General features: G+C 40.3%; 1 protein-coding gene across 3 annotated transcripts in view; it reads right to left on the reverse strand.

Annotated features, from left to right (window-relative positions):
- Nucleotides 1-14,851, reverse strand: part of ATP2A3 (ATPase sarcoplasmic/endoplasmic reticulum Ca2+ transporting 3) — a 159,763-nt gene that overhangs the window by 53,539 nt on the left and 91,373 nt on the right. Inside the window, exons 4-7 of one of the 3 annotated variants that reach the window (XM_087957871.1) lie at nt 8,033-8,137; nt 5,739-5,877; nt 3,650-3,730; nt 2,745-2,830 (exon numbers count right to left, since the gene is read on the reverse strand). In XM_087957871.1, the coding sequence (XP_087813997.1) occupies nt 2,745-2,830; nt 3,650-3,730; nt 5,739-5,877; nt 8,033-8,137 (411 nt within the window). Of the gene's footprint in view, nt 1-2,744; nt 2,831-3,649; nt 3,731-5,738; nt 5,878-5,998; nt 6,286-8,032; nt 8,138-14,851 lie in introns of those variants that run through there. The other 2 variants (XM_087957880.1, XM_087957890.1) reach the window with 2 other exon arrangements.

The following is a 14,851-nucleotide window of genomic DNA, read 5'->3' on the forward strand; positions in this document are numbered from 1 at the left end:
CATTACATGAGCATTTAATGGGCTCCATCCTGCTCTGTGTTCCCTAGGCCCGCTGGCAGAACCAGGTCTTCAGCACCTTCCAGAAGAGTATTAGAGTGGAGGCCATTCTAATCTCTGGGGGAATTATGTTCCAGAGAGAGGGAGCTACCACAGAGAAGGCCCTTCTTCTGGGTCCCACCAGGTGTATCTCCCTCAGAGATGGGACCTGCAACATTCCTTGCCTTCCCCGATCTAGGGATCGGGTCAGGATCAGGGGTGGGATGCTACCGGTTCAGCCCGGCTCTACAGAACCGGTAGCTCTGAAGAGCAGCAGACACAGTACTGGTTCTGCGTTTGCTGCTGTTTGGCCCACCCGTCTGCCCGGGCTCTTACCTGTCGTTTATTTCCTTGCTTTTTCAACCTCATCTGGTTTGCCCAGCACAGCTGAGGTTGAAAAATCAGGGGAAAAGATGCTTTTTGAACGCTGCGCACCTGCACACAGCGCTTTTCAGCTGTCCGGGTGGCACAGCTAAAGGTTATTGTGCCAGTAGTAATGCCAGTTGAATCCCACCTCTGGTTGGGATAGATGTGACCGGCAAGAGGCAGTCCCTCAGATAACCTTTTAGATGAAGCTGTCAGGGTTCCAGGAAAACCTAACTCCAATTAAAAACTCTGAGACAGGCATTTTCTTAAAGTTTCCTTTTATTAGAGTAGTTATACTGGCACATCTGGGAAAACCCGAATCTGAGAGTTCCAGGTTTTCCCTTAGTAATTCAAAAGTCAAAACCCAACCCCTGCACCCATCAATCCATCACATGGTCCAATTGCCAACCGTCCCAACTTGAAACATCCCTTCAACCACTCCTCCTTCAAGTGCAGGAATAACATGACCTTGACAGAAAAGAAGAATGCTATTATGTCTAACTACCAACACTTTAAAAATCCCCCTCCTACTTTCCCAGGCACAGGAATGTGTCAGCGTGGAAGCTTCTGGTACTAATATGGCTTCCAAAGCTGACAGAAGTTCTCTCACTGAAGCCTAAATTCAGCTTCTGAACAACAACTTTTGACAGACCAGGGCTACCTGTGGCCTGACAGTGGCTTTTGAGGGTTTCCCACAAAAACAGGAGATGAGTAGGTAGTGGGCCAAGAAACCAGCCAAACTTTTTCATTTTCATTTATATTTCAAAAAAATTAAACATTGTTAATATGATAATTCTCCAGTTAAGGATCTAAGAAGTGTCCTATAGAAGTATACCATATTCTATGGTAACAACTTTTAGAGCTCTCTGGATATTGGACTATCATGAAGTCATGGATGAACATTAATAAAAACTACACCTTATATGTACAATACTACAAGAAATTATATCCTTAAAAGACAGTTGACAATCTCTGAATGAACAACAATGGAAGTCCAGATTTATATCCACTCGGCTCTCAAACTCTTCATATTCTCTTGCAGGGCTAATCTCTCAGAAGAATTGAATTTCCTCTTCTTTAAAAGCTCAGATTATTCACTGATGATGGACACTTGTTTATATTTTCTGCCATTTCTCCATTCAGGAGATTGCCCCAATTTCAGATGAGTCCTGATACTGCCCCCCACATTTCAACGTTTCAGAAGTTACAGGAGAAGTTTCAGAAGTTACTGGTCCAGTTTGGGTCCCCTGATATAACCTGACAATAATCAAAAGGTATGCAACCAGAAAGATTGGACTATCGGAATGATGACCATAGGGCTATATGTAACCCTTAGATTAACTTCATAATCTATCTACAAAACAGTTCAGCCCTTCTATGAAGCTGGCTGCACAACAGGTAACAGAAGGAGAAAATAAAAGACAGCATCAGAGAGAAAAGGGGTTACTTACCTCCCAACCACATTTGTTTGTCTATAGGCTATATCTCTAAATTTCATCTAATTTCTTTTTGGTCTGTGACATCACCCATCGCTGGCTTCAATTTTGCCCACTCTCCAATTGATCACCTCCAGAGCAATGCAATCCTGAGCATTAAAAAGGTTGGCTGGCCTTCATGTACAGGTAGACCTCAACTTACAACTATAATGGAGTCAGCCCATTATGGTTTTAAGTGGTGACAGCCCTAAAAAGGTCACCCACATGACCGATCTGATTTTGTGACCTTATTTATGGCACTTGTTCAGCAAATCAATATGGTTGTTAAGTAAATCCATGATCATTAAGCAAATGCTGCAGTTATTAACCAAACCCATTGCCGTGTTCGGGTTTTCAACAAAAATGTCATAAATTGCAGTTACATGACCACAGGATGCGGCAAGCAGTCAAAAATGAACGAAATGCAGTCACGTGCCTGCATGGAGGGAGGCAGTTGGAACTTTGGAGCTGGATCATAAATACTTTTTGGGAGGTCCATTGAAACTTCAAGTAAGTTGAGAACTATCTGTACTAACCGAAGGAGAAGGGACAATCCAAAGAATTTGCTACACACTAGACAGCAGTTGCAGGGAAGAGGAAGGGAGGTATTATTTCTCCAAAACAAACATCCAACAAAAAATATATAGAACATCAAATATAAATTATTCTTGACTGTGCTGCTTTTTTATTGGGTTGCATTCAAAAACGCAGTGAATCTTATTTACCTATTTATAGCCTAACATAATATAATCTACTTAGGTTTCTACCATTTGTCAATCACACAGGGTGATTCCCCAGAGACATGTGGACAGAGAAGCTTTATCCCAGAAGCAGGGCAAGCTTATAAGATAAGCTGAGGACACTTACAGAAAAAAGCATGTTCTTTTTATCTTGGTTAACAGCCCTTGGGTCTGGAATTGGATCAGTATGTTTAATGACAGAGATAGATTCGCCTGCAGAAAAAAAAAAAGAACACTGAAATTCACTTTTCCTTCAAAAGTTAGGAATGATTTGTCTAACAAGACCTTTCAAGTTTGGAATTAACTTGAGTTACAAATCACACATACAACCAAGTATGCTACTCAACACTGAGATAAGAGGCAGGGCAAAGACCAGGAAATGCAAGGAGAACAGATTTTTCCTCATTTCTACTGCTTACTAGGATAAGGTCTCTAGTATTCACAAGATGCTTTAGACCAGGGGTGTCCAACCTTGGTAACGTTAAGCCTGGAGGACTTCAACTCCCAGAATTCCCCAGCCAGCAAAGCTGGCTGGGGAATTCTGGGAGTTGAAGTCCTCCAGGCTTAACGTTACCAAGGTTGGACACTCCTGCTTTAGACCATAGATCCCACCTGCATCAACAAACATGGCACCTGGAGGCCACAAACATGCCTTTCTAACTTTAGAATCGAAGCTGGGTTGGTCATTGAGACCAGACCTTTTGAACTCATGCTAGAACCCACCTTCAGGGATGGGTTTCTCTCACCAGAATGTGAGAGAGACATTCTGGTGAGAGATAAGTTTTCTGGTGATGGGCTCCAGCACGAGTCCAAAATCATTGACCCAGATTGGATTCTACAACATTTTCCTGGGACATGTATATTTGCCTTAATTCGTATCTTATTTTAACCTGTGGAAAAGCATGCCATGCAAATGATGATGACCTTGTTAGGATTTTACTGGTTTCATTTTAACCTTCATTTAGGACTTTCCAAATTTCATCTCTACCTATGTTCAGAAATACTTTCCCCCTCGTGGAATAGAATGCCTACCTGTAAGAATGGATTGATCTACCCTCAGTGTTGTGGACTTGACCTCAATGATTCGGATGTCAGCAGGCACTTTGTCACCAACTAAAAGATGGAAAAATAACAAGACAGTTTGCTATTAAAAAGGATGTATGTCTGAAATCCAGCTTCAGTCATTTACAAAATAATGAGAGATTTACAAAGCAATGTTTAATCAGTATTTGCAATGCTTTGAATTTGGTTCCAAAAAGATGCTTCAGAGAATGTGGACATGTGACACCTGTTTACAACTCTACTGTAAGTTATTTTTTGCTCCCTTTCCCAAGAGATACCACCACTGCAATCCCAAGAAATGATGCAGCTGCTTTAAAGAGCTGCAGACAGGTCCTATATCACACTCCCATGCACTCTGAATTTGAAGCAGTCGAATGTTTACTGCAAAATGGGGCATTTATCTTCCAACAGGTTTGTTTTCCTTAAAGATAAATTTGTGGCCAGTGGAATTTGGATTAGGAACAGACCTGATAGGGACAAAAACTTTGTTTTTTTAAAAAATATCACTGCATACCATGTAGAATGGCATTTCTTTTCCAGATCAATACTTCTGCAATTTTAAAATATTTTTTTTGTCAAAAATAGCACTACAAATTATTACCATATCCATTCAAAATTGTCCAATTTTTCTAAAAGAGATGAAATACTTTTCATTACTTTGCAGGGGGGTGGGTGCAGATGAGGTAGTATTGGCCATATATTGCTTCTTTTTCCTAAGGTCTTTGATTATTATTTTTTTAACATTGCCACAAATGGTTGCAACAGCAATTGTTTTAACAGCCTTGCAAGATTCTAGATTTTTCCTCCTTGGCACTGAAAGTAGAAAATGATGGTTTCACAAACTCTGATAGAACTATTCTTAGAAAATTCTAATCTAAGATCACAGACTCCCCCACCCCCAAGAAAACGGTATTCTGAAAAAGTTTAGCTCATTTCTAATTCAAATAATGTTTTGGTTTTATTTTAACTCAGCTATCCATATACCACATCTCCTGTGATGGAACATTGTCCGGATTTCCAGGAGGGAGGGAATGAATTCCTGAGGGGCAAGAGACAACACTGTTTCTGTGACACAAAGAGGGAGAAGACAGTCTCCTTCTGTATAGTTTCCAATATATGTTTTATGGGGCAGTAGTCTACTTTTTTTGGTAGGATTCTGTCTATAGGAGAGGAATAATAGAGAAAGCTGTTTAGAAGAATTACAATGTGCTTTCTTGGATTCTGGAGCCTGATATCTCCCCCAAATAAAAATAAAGACCACTGAAATCTTATACAGATCTCTAATGAGAATATTGAAATTTCCAGAGATCAGGCAAGATGAAGTCAAAATCTTATTCATTCTCACTGAAATCAACTCTTTATTTGGGTGCCCAGGATATTATATAAAATGGGTCTGTCTGTCTGTCTATCTGTCTGTCTGTCTCTCTTCTCTCTCATCATTTATTTTCCAGACTTGGACCTGAAAAAGTTACTAGCTTCTGTTTAAGTGCTATTTATTACTACACATATTTCACATATTGTCTGACTAATACTATATCTTAGGTGCAATATGTACTTAAGCAATGTATGCATTGTTAGAATAATGACATATTTTTGCCTCCACTCTTTTTTCTTTGTCTTTTACATTCTAAATTCTTTAAAACAAATATCTGTCATATCCTTTCTAAAACACACAAACAATACAATATTAACAAATCATCCTCGTCATTAAGTTCTCCAACACTAGTAAATGTTCTTGATGTCTATTTTTATAAGTTTTAGTATTGGGAATGGTTCTTTTGATTATTCTTTTAGTTTGCAAGTCCATGAAAGCTTATGCCACTGTGCCATCCAAGATGCTACAAGATGATTTGTTATGTTTGCTGCCACAGACTAGCATGGGTAAACTTCTCAGAGGAAGAAAAGTTCTCCAATAACCAATAAACCTTTATGACACCATAAGTAAAGTACAGCAGCTGACATTTGAAGGCAAATAAGCAGAAGGCCTCTTATTATCTCATGATATAAAAACATCGGTCTACATTAGACACACAAGGCAAGCCAATGGCTGAGATTGTACCTGCTACCTCCACAATATCTCCTGGGACAATGTCTCGAGCTCGGATCCGCTGTACTCCATTCCTGTCTGCTCTGATCACCTTTCCCATTTCTGGTTCATATTCTTTTAGTGCCTCAATTGCACTCTCAGCATTCCTCTCCTGCAAAAAAACCAGACAGCTTTTTAAAACTGGAACTTTTCCAACTTAGAAGTCCCCCTGAACAATCTGAATGTCTCAGAGGAGAACGTTTTTTCAGTTGAGATTAAAATAAAAGAACTACCCCATCCAGATACAGATGGTATCTACCACACGCGGGGCCTTTTCGGTCACTGCCCAGGAGCACTGCTGCATATCTTGTTTTGCAACTCTACGGACTAGTATTGTGGTGCTATTCTGCAGATAAAAAATGTCCACTTGATGTGTTGGATTGTTCAACCAGGTTCCTTCTGTTCTGGTGATATTATATCATATTGGATTATTTTGATAATTCTTTTATTTCTTTTAAATGATTATTTTGGAAACATTAGTGTATGTGCATTTGGAACCAATCTGTCCTCAATTGCCTTCTTTAAAAAGTTGCCCCAGCTATTTTTGTAACCTCATTTACTTTCAAAAATATATTTCCAGCCAGTCAATTTGGCATGTGTTCAATAAAAATTGCATTCTCTTCTATGTTTGTATCACTTTGTAAGGAGAGAGAATGGTATGCAAGGCTAGAGCTGAAAAGGATCTTTGTTTTTAAATTAACTTCCCTAAATTAAACTACTCGGATTAATATCTAGATCAACATTTATTTTTCAGATTGTAACATCCAAAACAGTACAGGGCATCTCTTAGCTTAAATATTATACACAAACTATGCAAAGGAAACTGGCATAAAGTTAAATACCAATCTGTGCATGTCTTCTAAAAATGCAGAATTATGCAGGAACAGAATGGAAAAGATGAATGATTTATTTGAAGGGCTGTCATAGAGAAGACTGGGTCAAACTATTCTCCCAAGCACCCGAGGGCAGGATAAGAAGTAACAAATAGAAACTTATTAAGGAGAAATCCAACCTAGAACTAAGGAGAAATTTCTTGTCAGTGGAACGGCTTGTCTCTAGAGCAGGGGTCCACAAACTTGGCAACTTTAAGACTTGTGGACTTCAACTCCCAGAATTCCTCAGCCAGAAAAGCTGGCTTTTACTGGAGGTTTTTAAGAAGGGATTGGATAGCCATTTGTCCGGAATGGTATAGGGTCTTGAGCCTTGTGGGGGTTGAAGACTTTCCAGCTCCCTTCAAACTCTGTTATTCTGTATTCCGTTATAGATATGAAACTACAAAGGAGAGGAGGTAAACAGATTGACCCCCATCAACTGATAAATGAAAGGCTCCAATAAATGTTGTATTTTATAAAAGGAAGTTAACCTTACATTTAATACAATCCTCCCCAATAGGAGGAATAATTAGGAAAAAAATTGTTTGGATTAAGTTGTAAGAAACACTCAACCTTTTTCCTTTTGTCAACATATGGTCCTCACCACCAGCTGAAACCTGAAGATTTCTCCCCTCAAATAACATGTCCAGGCAATACACCTTAGTGTGGAGATTGTATCAGGACAGCATGATGCTATTCCCATCATTCTAATAAAAGCAGAAAGCTCCTGGGGATACCCAGAAGTCATATAACTGAATTAATAATTCCTGATTAAAATTAATTGCTCACATGTGCACCCACACCAGCAGAAATAGAAAGAAGGAGGAGGAGGAGGAATTATGGAGATGTGTAAGTCAAAGAAGTAGAGGGGAGGGAAGGGAAGGGAAGGGAAGGGAAGAGAAGAGAAGAAGAGAAGAGAAGAGAAGAGAAGAGAAGAGAAGAGAAGAGAAGAGAAGAGAAGAGAAGAGAAGAGAAGAGAATCATCTGGATGGAGATTAAGAGAGGGGGAAATAAAAGAAAATCAAACAATCTTATTTAATCATTGTAAAAAAATCACTAAGAGGGAAGCTGGCCAATTTTCAAAGGAATCCATGCTTTCTGTTAGATGTCTTTAGCCGTTTCCACCAACTGACGGTTAATTTCTTTTGAAAATCAACTTCTATGATAAATACCTCCGGTTCACAGAAAATGGGGGGTTTGAGGGAGATTTTTCTCCTCCATTTGGTAGATACTGTTGGAAAAAAAATGTGTGAAACTGACACGGACTGGATTCAGACTTGCAATTATATCAAATAACTCCTAAAACACACCTGAAGCTGATATGAATTGGCTACAACTTGTTTCCTCCCTCCCACCTGAAGACAAAGCAGCTAGGTGACCAACCCTTTAACATACCTGCCAGACTCCTACCACTGCATTAGCTATGAGGATCATAATGATCACAACAGGCTCCACAAAGGCTGTGGTGGTTTCATCTCCTTCCTCAAACCAGGCCAGGATCTGCAGAGGGAAGGAGAAGGAGGGAACAGGGAGGAGACGAAGAGGGGACATTTAGACAACCATCTCAAAAAACAAACCAGATGAAAGGCAGCCATGCTTGAAGGCTTCATTCCATCCAAAAGGAGAACTGACCAAAACAAATTTCAGATGTTTTTTACGAGAAATTGTTGTTAGTCATTAGCAAGTTTGTTTGAGAAGATAGAACATCTCCTCCTACGATGAGGAGAGAATGCTTGAATATATACATCCATACATATGGAACGATGCGGTATAAAAACAAACTTATGTTGCCTGTGGAAGAGGTGCAACTTTTAGAGTTCTTACCTGCTGTTCCACTTTTAAAAGGTGTGATTTTGCTTGTAGTTATTTTTGAAATGCACAAACACAGAAAGATCAGCTTATACTTTAAAACCATCATCTTGAATTTTCATATGAATCAGACTGGAGAACTTCATAGAAGGAAAGTTTCCAATCACCTTTCCTCCCCCAATCTCAAAGACACCTTCAATCCCCTAAATGGCACTCTAGATGTTGAAAGAAGGGGGCTGAGGAATAACATCAGAAGGGACCTGCCACACATTAGGGTTCTAAATTAAATCAATTGAAACTGGTTCCTGGAACAAGATTTCCTTCCCTAGCAGCTCTACTGCACCTCGTTTTGATTTTTCAGGACAACTTTTTTTCCTAGTACCAAAATAGAAGCTGGATCTGAAAAGACCACTGGATATGCTTAATAATTGCAATAAAAAAGATTGTAAAATCTAGTGCGGTCATTTAATAATCACATCACTTAGTGATAAAATATCCAATCCCAACTGTGGTTTTAAGTCAAAGACTACAAGTATCAATATTACCACATCCACCATCTTGCCTCCCCGCCATCCCTGTGCAGATGCCACTGCTTTATAGAAGTCTAATGACAGTCTATTGCAGGCAAAAGAAGAAATACAGTAATCAGCAATGACTTCCGAGGATAATTAGGACTGCAGGAAAAACAATTACTACCAACCTGCCTTCCATCAAGGACCAGTATACTGCAAGAGGACCTGTATACTGCACGAGTCAAAAAGAGGACTGTGAAAATATTTAGATCCCTCACATCCTGGACATAAACTGTTTCAACACCTACCCTCAAAACAAAGCTATAGAGCACTGCACACCAGAACAACTAGACACAAAGACGGTTTTTCCCCCGAATGCCATCACTCTGCTAAACAAATAATTCCCTCCACATTGTCCAACTATTTACGAAGTCTGCACTACTATTACTATTAATCTTCTCATCACTCCTTATCGCCCATCCCCTCCCACTTGTGACTAGTATGACTGTAACTTTGTGGCTTGTATCCTTATTATTACATTGACTGTTTCCTAGTATGATTTCATTGCTTATTTGTACCCTATGACTATTATTAAGTGTTGTACTTCATGATTCTTGATGAATGTATTTTTTCTTTTTATGTATACTGAGAGCATATGCACCAAGACAAATTCCTTGTGTGTCTAATCACACTTGGCCAATGAAGAATTCATTCATTCATTCATTCATTCATTCATTCGTTCGTTCGTTCATTCATTCATTCAACAGCAAGTTTTCTTGTTTTCTCTTAAGCTAATGCTTCAACTTGGGTGGATTTCAATTCAGTGCTGCCTGAGGAACTCTGGGATTGAATCCAACCATCTAAAAGTTGCCAAGATCGAGAAACACTGAACCAGGTAACAGAGAAAGGTTTTGAGGAGTGTAGTATCCATGACAATACAAAGCAGCTGCCATATTAAAAGTGAGTGTGGTTGCAGTGTACCTTTTGATTTTATTTGCATTTTTATTGATGTTTTAATTGTTGTGAGGCTCCTACCCATGTGAGATGTGTGTAGCTATCCACATTGAAAAAAATCAAAATAAAATAACATTCTTCCATTTAGTCACCACCCTGTGATCTACACCAGGAAATGATTCTTGTTGTGGCTTCCTGCAGTCTCAACTAGTAGAGTGCACAGTGAGGCATGCTGGGAGATGTAGTGCCCACAAGACTATTGCCTGTCCAGATGTAGTCTACCATGTGTTGCAGCTTCCATTGACTGCTGTTGAGACAGAAGAAGCTTAAAAAACGTAATCTAAAAATTGGTGTTTGTTTTTTTTAAAGTGATGGATAGCAAAAATAAACGAACTTCTTCCAACAAATAATTTTCTCAAGTGGAGGGAAATAATTGGAATTTCCTGTAGCTACACATCTGACATCAAAAGAAATACTTCAAAGCAGTGGTGACTAAATAGAAACTTCCTCAATACTCTAACATTAATTTGTGGATTTTTTCCCCACTCTTTTGCTTTCAGCCAAACATTCCTGGACAATATTTCTCAGTTACCTAGCTGCAAAGTTTTAATTTTCCTTCTTCTGATGGAAAGCCAGCTCAAAAGACAAAGGAGCTGGTCCCTATTGAGTTAATACTATATTTGAAAACAGAACAGACTGAATTAAACAGGTTGTTGAATCCCCACTGATCTGGATCCACATTTTTTTTCACTTTCTATTGGATTGTGCCTTTGATGTTCATAAGAAAATAAAGTTGAGGTGAGAGAACAGAAACCCAACAGGATGCACACTTATTCAACTTATTATAATCCTGCAGAACAGGAGGGAGGAAAATAGAAAGGAAAATATTATTTCAGACTTTACATCTCGTTGTTTGAAAAGGGAGCCCATCTCTGATATTACACACTTGATTATGACATGGCTGTCCACTTCTTGGTATATCCTTGCTGAATTAGAGATGGTGGGATCAGGAAAAAGATACTACTAAATTATCTTTGTCAGATAGCATGGCTACAATGATACGCAATGCTACAGGCTGACCTAACAATATTATATTGGCAGTTTAATCTTTAATCCTTCTTTCTTTGACTGCCCATAATAAACCTTATTGATCCAGTGCTTCTCTTCAGAGGCCCTTAACTCACTCTAATACAAAACTAAGGATGAGGATTGATGAGACCCAAGATGGCCTTTATAAAATACAGATAGTCTTCAACTTATTTGCTAAGGTGGTCGTTAAGTGAGTTGCGCCAGATTTTATGCCCTTTTTCTGCCACAGTTGTTAAGCTGCAGTTGTTAAGTGAATCATGCAGTTGTTAAGCGAATCCAGCTTTCCCCATTGACTTTGCTTGTTAGAAGCCAACTGGGAGGGTCACAAATGGCAATCACGTGGCCCCAGGAGGCTACAACCATCGTAAATATATGTCAGTTGCCAAACACCTGAATTCTGATCACATGACGGGGGGAAATGCCGCAAAGGTTCTAAGTGTGAGGACCTTTTGTAAGTTTTTTTTTTCAGTGCCACTGTCACTTCAAACGGTCACTAAACAAATGGTTGTAAGTCAAGGATTACCAGTAAATGGAAGTAGCAGCATTCTTGGAAGAGCCTCCCAAACAAAAAAGAATCTTTTTTTTTAATCTTTAAAGGAGATGCAAAATGCTTCCTCAAACAAGAAGGGGAGGGGACATCCTTCCTTATGCTTTATGGCAGGATTACACATTTTTTGTGCACGACTGGAGCTCACCAAGCTTGTGTGGCTTTGTTTTAATTTGATAGCATATTGTTTGTTTTTTGAGGGAGAGGGAGTAATTAAAGATAATAGGTTTGTTGGCTGTTCTAGAGCCTAAAAAAATCCATACAAGTAACAAAAAACTAAAAAAAACTAGGAAAAAGAGGCCTGAAAGTTATTTTTGTCCAGGGAGGAACTACAAGGCACAGGTAACCCCTCTGCCACTGCTCAAAAATAAAATAAAAGTCTTTATTTCTTTCTTCTGTTCCTGCTTTTAGCAGGTGGATTACATTTAAGGGATTTCTTTTCGTAAATTACCGTGCAAATTCCATTACAGATATGCAAATTATTTAGGCTAATAAAAAGCAGGCAGTTGTGAAATTAAAAATAGGCACAAAATATCTTTTGGCTCATTCTTCTAAGGGCTCCTTCATAAAGAAATCACGATAAGAAAAAAAATATCACCTGATATTTCCAATACAATTTATGACAAAGCTTCCTAACCTTCTCTGAATTGAACTTGACTCCTGGCCTCTACATAGTTTTCTTGACAGCAATAGGGCAATAATTTACTACTGCCTTCTTCCAAGACATTTTTTCAATTAAATTTACTGCACTGGGTTTCTTAAGTGATCTCCCATTTAAGTACCAGTCACATCTGATTTTGCTTTGCTTGCTGGAATCAGCCAAATACAACTACGTGTTGCAGTCTAGCTGGTGCATCTTGTATTCCTAACATGGCATCTCTTTCCACACTCCCGAGTTCCATGCCATATTTAAACAACTTGAAGTATATTGTGGAGGACAAATAATGTTCTCCTTGCATACATGATGCTAAACTGCATGGAAGACCATGCAGGCAAGCTGAAGCTGCCAAATAACCATGGAAGTGAAGGTAACAGACCACAAAAAACAAGTTGAGCCATATGAGCCGTGGTGGTGCAGTGATTAGAATACAGAATTGCAGGCTAACTCTGCCCACTGCCAGCAGTTCGATTCTCACCGGCTCAAGGTTGACTTAGCCTTCCATCCTTCCGAGGTCGGTAAAATAAGGACCCAGATTATTGGGAACAATATGCTAACTCTGTAAACCGCTTAGAGAGGGCTGTAAAGCACTGTTTGCTGTGTCTGTTAGTGTAGTGTCCAGAGCATGGAAGCGCTACCAGGAGACAGGCCAGTACATCAGGAGATGTGGAGGAGGCTGTAGGAGGGCAACAACCCAGCATCAGGACTGCTACCTCCACCTTTGTGGAAGGAGGGACAGGAAGAGCACTGCCAGAGCCCTGCAAAATGACCTCCAACGGGCCACAAATGTGCATGTGGCTGCTCAAATGATCAGAAACAGACTCCATGAGGGTGGTATGGGGGTCCGACGTCCACAGGTGGGGGTTGTGCTTACAACCCAACACCGTGCAGGACGTTTGGCATTTGCCAGAGAACACCAAGATTGGCAAATTCGCCACTGGCGCCCTGTGGTCTTCACAGATGAAAGCAGGTTCACACTGAGCACATGTGACAGACGTGACGGTCTGGAGACGCCATGGAGAACATTCTGCTGCCTGCAACATCCTCCAGCATGACCGGTTTGGCAGTGGGTCAATAATGGTGTGGGGTGGCATTTCTTTAGGGGGCTGCACAGCCCTCCATGTGCTCGCCAGAGGTAGCCTGACTGCCATTAGGTACCGAGATGAGATCCTTAGACCCCTTGTGAGACCATATGCTGGTGCGGTTGGCCCTGGGTTCCTTCTACTGCAAGACAATGCTAGACCTCATGTGGCTGGAGTCTGTCAGCAGTTCCTGCAAGACGAAGGCATTGATGCTATGGACTGGCCCGCCTGTTCCCCAGACCTGAATCCAACTGAGCACATCTGGGACATCATGTCTCGCTCCATCCACCAACGCCACGTTGCACCACAGACTGTCCAGGAGTTGGGGGATGCTTTAGACCAGGTGTGGGAGGAGATCCCTCAGGAGACCATCTGCCACCTTATCAGGAGCATGCCCAGGCATTGTAGGGAGGTCATACAGGCACGTGGAGGCCACACACACTACTGAGCCTCATTTTGACTTGTTTTAAGGACATTACATCAAAGTTGGATCAGCCTGTAGTGTTTTTTTCCACTTTAATTTTGAGTGTAACTCCAAATCCAGACCTCCATGGGTTGCTAAATTTGATTTCCATTGATAATTTTTGTGTGATTTTGTTATCAGCACATTCAACTATGTAATGAACAAAGTATTTAATAAGAATATTTCATTCATTCAGATCTAGGATGTCTTATTTTTGTGTTCCCTTTATTTTTTTGAACAGTGTGTATGTATATATATACATGGTATTCAGCTTTGTTCGGGTATTTTCCCACGTCATTTTAGTTGTGCTTTTAAAGTTGTAGCAACGTTTCGGCAGAATCTCATCTGCCATAATCAGGCTTCTGTATTGTGTTCATCTGTAAGTCAGACTTTTACAGTGGTATCAATTTTAAATTTGGGGCTAGCCTATTGCTTGTGCCAGAATGGTTTTTTCTTCATCATGATTGGTTGGAGTCTTGGTCTGTGTTTACTGGTCTTGGAGTTTGCTGTGTTCTGCTTGATTGGTGTTTCTAATATCTTCTGTCTGTTTTGTGGCTCTTTTTGTGTCTTGATTGGCTGGCAACATTGTGTTCCTTTATTGGAGGCCTTTAGTGCAGCTTGGCTCCGAGTAAATGGATGGCTATCATTTGTTAGGAAGCTAGGTTTCATCTGGGTGCCTGGTTGGGGTGTGTTTGAGCTGGAGGTATCAGGGGGGATTTGTTTGTGCCCAGGTGTTTGCCTGGCTAGTGGTGTGGAGATTTTTTTGTTTGTGAGTGCAGGCTTCCAAATGATTGACAGTCTGGTGGAATCATCTCTTCTATTCATGCTTTCAGGTCTTTTTTCAATCTCTATGCCCTCTCTGATAATTCTGTGGCTGGGGTTCTCTATAGTGGCTAGGGTTTGGGTGCCATTGAAGTTGATACTATGACCTGTGGCTTTCATGTGTTGGACTAGTGAGGACGTGTGTTCCAGCTTTTTTACTGCATTTTTGTGTTCATCCAGGCGGGTACTTATTCTTCTATTGGTCTGTCCAATGTATGTGGCCGGGCATGATGCACAGGGGACTTCGTATATGCCTTGGTTTTCCAGGTCAATTTTAT

This window comes from Notechis scutatus, chromosome 1 (genome assembly GCF_049901735.1).
Source record: "Notechis scutatus isolate UNSWTSFEM ecotype Mainland chromosome 1, rNotScu1.2, whole genome shotgun sequence".
NCBI lineage: Eukaryota > Metazoa > Chordata > Lepidosauria > Squamata > Elapidae > Notechis > Notechis scutatus.